The sequence below is a fragment of the Stegodyphus dumicola genome, chromosome 10 (genome assembly GCF_044657685.1).
Source record: "Stegodyphus dumicola isolate Sdum_Otavi_A_Nest chromosome 10, ASM4465768v1".
NCBI classification, from domain to species: Eukaryota; Metazoa; Arthropoda; class Arachnida; order Araneae; family Eresidae; genus Stegodyphus; species Stegodyphus dumicola.
In genome coordinates this window covers 186,970,096-186,977,906 of record NC_140777.1, presented here as the reverse complement: position 1 = coordinate 186,977,906, position 7,811 = coordinate 186,970,096, and the positions used below count along the sequence as shown (strand labels likewise).

Here is a 7,811-nt window from a genome sequence, read left to right as displayed (position 1 = left end):
TTAAATATTTTCATTGTGCAAGACTTGTATGCTTAAGAATTTTTCAATCTTGGTGTTATTTATCGTATAAAACATCACGATTCAAATAAAAGTACTATTTTGTGGTATAATTCCATTATAGGAGCCATAGCAAATTGCAGCAAAAATATATGCGCAAAATCTAACGAAAGGGGCGATTTCACACCATGTAAATTTAAATAGTTCTATATTTGTAAGTCATCGCCCACACGATATTTTGATTAGGGAAGCTGACTGCGATACTACAAGGCCTAGGCTCGAATTCCGGAGAAGGCATGGTTATAACTGCTGGTTCCTTCATAGATTTTTCTGCACACCCCTATTGGTTTATTAGGTGCCTCCATAATAAAACGACCACCACCTGGCCTTAGTTGTGGCCAAGCTGAAGGGCCGCCGTTGGGGGGGGAAATATTTGTAAGTCGCCATTGGAATACTGGTTTATTTTTTTTTATTCGTTTTTGATAATGATATGGATCTAACAATTTGGGAATTGCCCAATGACAAAATATCTGCAATATAATTTTTCCAAAGAAAAGACATCATTCATTATAGAATATTATGATCGAAAAACCACGAGATGAAATTATGCTTTAGCGGTAACTCAATAGCGAAATGGAGGTGCAGGAATGAACCTGTATTCTGAAGAAAGGATTAAGAAGTCAGATATTGGATCGAAGGAGCAAAAATCCCCTTCCTTATAACTGATAGGCAGGCTCACCTATTTTTGATATCAAGAGATGACATCTATTGAATTTTGTGAACTCCAACTGAAGATGAACCACAATACAACTGTAGACTGGAAGATATGCATGAGGTGTGTGCCATAGCTTTAATTTCTCAGCCTAAGTTGAAATTCGGCGGATGTGAAAAAAATTATGAAGCAGATGAAAGCCTTTTCAGTAGAAGCAAGAATATCATTGGATGTCTTCTTCTGCCACAATGGGTTTTCGGTGGATTGTGCAGAGAATCAAAAGAATGTTTTAGTCGCTATTCCAGATCGATCGGTGAAAACCTTATGGAACATCATAAAGGTTTGGTTTGGTTTATGTGATTAGAGCAAAGCCTCGAGGGCTATCTCCCTAAGGGAAGAGACGCCTACGTGGAGGACTTTCTAAGGGAAACTGGCTTGTATACACGTTACACATAGAGAAAAACCATTAAATTGTCCATACAGCTAGCCCGTTTGCGGGATTCAAACCTCAGACCGAACTACCAGTGTTCAGCGACTTTATCGCTCGGCCACTGATGTTCGAACATCATAAAGGAAACTGTCACAGAAGGAAGCATTATTTATACTGACTGCTAGAAATCATATAAGTTGGATGAACTGCGATATGCCGGCATTGAACATTTTACTGTCAACCACAACTAGAATTTTGTGGACCCCGAAACGGGGACCATACGCAAACAATACAGCGACTTTTGGTTCTTGGCTGCAAAATTTGCTCATTGTTTTCATAATGGTCATTCCAAATAATTGTCTAAAAAATTTCTTGGTATGCTTAAAATTATTTTGCATATGTATATTCTGAAACTTGAGAAATGTCAATAAAAATCATTTTTTTTACCTCAAATGTGTTATTCTTTGTTTTAATATTTAATAATATGCTTAATATGAAAAGAAAAATAGCGTTATTTATGTAATTAATTGCAGATTTGTTAGAAATCTAACACCACGGCAGTAGTTAATTTTGTTTTCTATTAATTCTGATCTTAGTTATAAATTAATGCTAGATATTATATCAAAAGAATAACAATTATGTGAGTTTACAGAAAGAAGGGTTAAGGGGAAAAATAAGGAATATAAAAATAATAAAATTTATTTATTTATTCATTTATTTTGCAATTGAATTTTAGGATGTTCTATGCGAAACATCTAGACGATTAAAGATTAGAAGATAAAAGATCAGCTACACAATTTATCTGAAATGTATGCAAATAAAGCATTTTGAAGAATTTCAAAGTAAAAAACATTACTATCTCCTCGGACTGCGCTATTTAAATTCCACCCTGCGCTGCTGTTTCACTGCATAGCCGTGGCTCCTCGATATAGCGGCGCAGAGGCGAAACAGGTTTGCATTGCGTCTATGGAAGCTTTCATTCTCTCCTTAGATTCTTTGACAAAGAATGCGCAAGTCAGTAAATTTCCGCTTTCATTTCCTGTGCTTTAGTAAATTCTTGGGGAGTGTAATTGTGAGAGGTTTGCATCGAAAACTTTTTAATTCTAAGCAAAATACTGTAGTAATTTAACTTTGGTAATTGATATATTTAGTAAGTATTACTTGAATGATTTTCTAGTGTAAATTGTAATGCAACGTAAGTATCAAAAAAAAAAAAAAAAAAAAAAAAAAAAAATACAGTTAGAGGTGTTCAAGAAAATTACTGTGTGTTTCAGTGGCCGTCAGTTTCTAACAGTTATGGGAAGACAAATGTTATATTTACCGTTATATTTGCAGAATTTTAAGAAATTAATGACTTCACAGAATCTTCGTATGATTTGATTTTTAATTGCAAGTTATAAGGGACGTAGTTTATTAGTTCGGTAATTGTTAGCACTTTTCACTGCTGATATGATGTGCTATGTATTACTCAACGCGGGTATTGGTTGAGTTTCCCTTCGGAATCTCATCAGTAGTTGAGATTCAGTTAAAAATTGTTTTCCTTTTAGATGTTTTAGAGTATGAAAAGAATACGGATTCTGGAGATCCTTAAAGCAAATCTTAAAGGCAATAAATAAATTTTATTTTTTAAAAATAGTTTTTTATGAGTATTGAAAGTTAGGTGTGGTATGATCTCTGTCCTAGAAACAAGTGCTTTCTTCTTTCACTGCAAAAATTAATGACTAGTGTAAAAAGGAATTTTTCTGTCAGATATGCGAGTAAATGCTAATTTGTTGAAAGAAATTATCTTTTTTTTTTCATTTGCATAAAATATAGCCAAGGAGTTAACAGTAACTTCTGTCACTACATGGAATTTTTATTTAGAATAAATGGACTTATCATATTACAGAAGATATTAGAATATGAATTTAACTCAATATATGGAATTTTAATTTAAAATTGATGTACTCTATATGTTTTCATTGAAACATATAAATTTATGTACTAGTTAATATTTTTTTTACCATTGATTAAATAAAAAAGCATATAAATATATGTACTAATTAATATTTTTTACCATTAAAATACTTTTAAATTTTGAAATTAATATAATTGTTAATCAAGAGCCTTTGACAGTATTTATTCTTAAAACTCTCCTAATATAAATAAAGTGCCTATTTTAATGAACCGACAAGCCAATCCAGTAACAATTGTGGAACGCCTCACCGTGCATCAACGCAACGTGGCATCATGGCTTGGGGCGCAATTGTGTACCATTCCATGTCAGCTATAGTTCGTATTCAGGGCACTAATAATGGCTCAACGATACATGGATGATGAGCTGCAGTCAGTGACACTCCCCTACCTTCAGGGCATGCCCTAGTGCCCTTTATCAACAGGATAACACTTGACCACACACTACCTGCATCAGCCAACATGCTTTGCAAGGTGTACAGATGTTTCCCTGGTCATCGATCGAACACATTTCGGATGTGATTGGATGCAATTTGCAGAAACTGCCATTGCCACTGTCAGAAGAGGAATTGTGGCAAATGGTTGCCAGGGAATGCAGAGGACCATTCCTCAGGACACCATCTGTAGTTTCATTAACTCCGTTCCTAGATGTGTTGCTTCGTGTATTGCCGTCCAAGGTGGTCTGACAACCTAGTAAGCCGACGCCGTTCTCCCTCTGCATATCATTTTAAAATAATGATCACTTCTTGTTCATTGCCTGCCTCTCTCTGTTTGCCAAGTTTCATCATTTTCTGGCCACTTCTTTTTGGTGTTGCATTTTCAATGTCAAGAACTGTAATTAAAGTTCCGATTTCAAATCAAAAGCTAGAAACTAGTCAAAATGACCTGAATATATGTGAAACAGTAAATTTTTACTTTGCAAGGAGGGGAAAAATTGTCTTCCAAAATGCACTGATAGATGACACTATTTGTCTAATATGGGAATTTTAATAATAAAGTAGTAATTAATACTAAGATAATTTTCATGATATTAATAATGAATAATCAAAGGTAAATATTTGTCATTTGGTAGAACATGTCAATTTAGTTAATAATACATGATTTAGGAATTAATGAAAAGGAAGTCATGATGCAAGAAATTAGTAGTATGTTGTCTATTCTATTTTGTAAAGCAGCATGTTTTACAGCAGATCAGTGTGCATTAATTGTGGTAGTTTGGATGGGCTTGTGAAATTCGTTCCTTCAGCCAATTTCACTTTCTGATCATTGTACACATTTTAGAGGTACCCTCAAAGTAAGATGTGACAGAGTTTAAAGGTCAGGTGAACATGGTGGCCGGATTGTTGGAAAGTTAGGGCTCATAGTTTCCAGAAAGGATATTTAGCAATTCTTCACTGGTGTTGCAATGCGTGAAAAAGCACCATTTCGCTTAATAGTGCTATTCACACATTAATGCTATTGAAAAGCCAGAATGATATGGTTGCACAAAAGAAATTCCTGCTGTTTGTTGGCCAGTAGTGGAATAGTGCATGCAAAACCTTCCTGCTGTTTGTTGGCCAGTAGTGGAATAGTGCATGCAAAACCTTCCTGCTGTTTGTTGGCCAGTAGTGGAATAGTGCATGCAAAACCTATCTCATTCAGGAAGGCCCAGTAATAAATACCACCATGAACCTTCACCATGCAGTGATTTATCTGTCCACAAAATATATCATGGCCGTCCCTCCAAGGCAAATCCTCTCCTTCCAGGCAAGAAATTATAGGGCAAAAATGTCTCATTGTGACAAGTGAGCAGAAAGCAACTCTTGAATGTGTGTAATTTTGTATGGATAACATCACAGGACACTTTGTAATTTTTTTAAAATTGTTCTGCCAGGCATGTCAGCATTGAGCAACTGTGCATGCACTGCAGCTTCAAACACCATTACTCTTCTCTTTCTGCAATGATGTAACAACATTTTCCATGGGTCAAAGCAGATTATTTCCTCCCTCTGCCAGGTTTGGCTGCCTGAATAGTGGTTGAATAGTTTAAGGTTGCTGAATAAGGAGAATTTAATCCCAGACTGCATGGTTGGTTCTTCCCATGTGAAACAAGAATATGAGCCATTTTTCCATAGAAAGTCCTCCACGTAGGAATCCCTTCCCTTAGCTAGGTAATCCTTGTGTGCATTGCCCTGATCAAATAACCTAGTTTCTGCCAAATTTCACATCCAATGAACTGGCCTCTTCAAATTTGGGAATCATTTTATCTAGAGTGTTTATAGATACTGGATCCTTCTTTGTCTGGAACTTCCTAAGAACAGTTAATGTGTAGTCATTATTCTGGTAAAAGAATCTGCATGTGCAGTCCTTCAAGTGACAGAGCCATTATGAGGTACTCAGACGCAGAGTAATGGGAACTTATGCATTGTGCATATGTGAATTGAATCCATGAAAAATCTAGTGGCTAATTTTTCCACTTCAGCGACCAGTTTAACCTGCGAGTATGCGCACTGGTTATCTCATACCGGGGGGCATATTCTTTTTCCTTTATCTCAAAACCCCTTTCATGGAAATGGATGAAACCTTTTGTAGCTGAATTCAAGGTCACATTCATGAAGCTGAGAAATCCATGGAGTTATTCTTCGAATATTTTTCTAGAAATTATACCGTTTGGGTATTTGACACCCGCACGCCTTCTTCCGTCTCTCAGATTTTCACCCTCAATTTCTTAGTTAGTCAACATGGCCCGCCTTCTTTCTAAGTTACGATAAAGAAATAGAAAAGGTTGAGAAATATGCTAGAAAAATTTCAACAGATGGAAAATTAATAGATGAACACAGCAGCAATTATAATTAAAAAATGGCTTGGTATGGAAGAAAAACAAATTCCGAACGAATGTTCCAAACTAGTTCTAAAAGCATTATCTTTAAAATTCTAGGAAATACTGGTTATTTGAGAGTGGAAGATTATTCAAATCGACAGCAGCAGCAAATCGTGCTCCCTTTAAAACTAAAAGAAAAAATAATTTCAGGAAATTGCAACATGGAACCACCATCTAAAAAGATGAAAAACGTTTACAGAAGATGCTGTGAATGCCCCAAAAACAAGGACAGAAAGACACGGTTTCTGTGCGAGAAATGCAATATCAGTATTTGTGTAGAGCATATGTGTTCAGTCTGCCAGAGATGTGCAAAATAATTGTATGTTAAGTACTTCATTTATTATATTCTTTAAAATATTCTAAAATTCATTGTTTTTATGTTAATCCACAATTATACTCATATGAAATGTAATTTAAAATGTGTTCATTGCTTTCAGGTATGACATACCCAGTGCGCCTTCTTGTGTTTGTAATTTTGGCGCGCATGTTTGCGAGTTAAAAAAGAATATAGTGCTATATATAACAGCACATGTTGGAAATTTTCTTTCCCCCTTGGGTAAACCAAGGTCCATTGCTTTGTATATACTCAAGTATCACATCATATACTACAGCACTTTAAAACTGAAGCTTAAATTATAATCACTGTATATTATGCAAAGTAAAAATATTATTATGAGTAAGTATTATGTTTTGAATTTGTTATCAAAAATTAAGGTATACTGTATGCAATTATGTCTTAAGTATTTTTTCATATAATACATTTACATAAAATTTTACATTTCACTTTGCTGGTACTATTTTGATACAATTCATACAATCACATTTGCATTTATAAAACTGAAATCTAATTGTATGTATTTGTTTTAACTATTTTGATTATTATAGGATATGGAACTAGAAAGTCATCAGAAGAAATATATTCCTGGCTCTGATGCCGACTCGGAAGATATATTTCAGTATCCATTTACTGTGGAATCGAACACTATTAATTTCATTGAAAATCATGGCCGTATTATGTTTATAGTACGTGGCCCACCAGGTACTGGCAAAAATACATTAAGCAAAATGCTTACAGATCGTTATGCTTCTGCTGTTATTTGTTGTGCTGATGACTATTTTAATGATCAGTTTTCTCGCCCTGTTCGTAACAAGGAAAGTTTAGCAGCCTCGCATATGTATTGCAAGAAAAAGTATGTACTTTGGTAATTGGAAATTTTATTTAAAAGTTGTATATTCTGTGTAAATGGATTTTTATATAGTCATGTTACTTGTATCCACTAATTTTATATCTGCTGTCCCCCTTTCAAAAGGAGCATGTTGCATAAGTTTTGAAATGCTTACCAAATGATATCAGGCTGTATGTATTATAGTACACCTGTAAAATATTTCGTTTAATCTTTGAATTATGGTAACTTGGCGATTTTTGGCGAAAATTTGGCGACCAACCCTGCTACAGCAACCTGCTAGTTTTTTTTTTTTGGACGCCATTTTGTTTTAACGAAGTAAAGGCATGTTTCTTTTTTTTTTTTATACTCAGCATTTTTCCAACAATCTGCTAGCCGAATTACGCTTATGCTAGAACTTTTATGGAAGAAAAGTGCTTAATCATGACAAAGATTAGGTGCAAAATTGGGAGAAAGTACAGAATTGCCCACTGCTTGCCGCGTTTTTAAGAATTAATTGCACATACACGGTATCCATGTACACGTCGACTTATTTTCACTTAAAAAACATCCCAGAATTGCACAAAAATGGCATTGCGCACTCTCTTGACTTTATCCATGTACACTGCTAAAGTCCTAGCTAAGTAACCTTTATCGCCTTACCAAAATGTCGCCAAACTACCTGTGACCATATTC

General features: G+C 34.9%; 1 protein-coding gene across 6 annotated transcripts in view; it reads left to right on the top strand.

Annotated features, from left to right (window-relative positions):
• The first annotated feature begins 2,090 nt into the window (after positions 1-2,090).
• LOC118191479 (2',3'-cyclic-nucleotide 3'-phosphodiesterase-like) overlaps positions 2,091-7,811 on the top strand; it is a 61,989-nt gene continuing 56,268 nt past the window's right edge. Inside the window, exons 1-4 of one of the 6 annotated variants that reach the window (XM_035362274.2) lie at positions 2,166-2,289; positions 6,103-6,271; positions 6,390-6,628; positions 6,838-7,142. In XM_035362274.2, the coding sequence (XP_035218165.1) occupies positions 6,841-7,142 (302 nt within the window). In that variant the 5' untranslated portion in view covers positions 2,166-2,289; positions 6,103-6,271; positions 6,390-6,628; positions 6,838-6,840. Of the gene's footprint in view, positions 2,290-2,468; positions 2,745-6,102; positions 6,272-6,389; positions 6,629-6,837; positions 7,143-7,811 lie in introns of those variants that run through there. The other 5 variants (XM_035362275.2, XM_085826009.1, XM_035362278.2 and 2 more) reach the window with 5 other exon arrangements.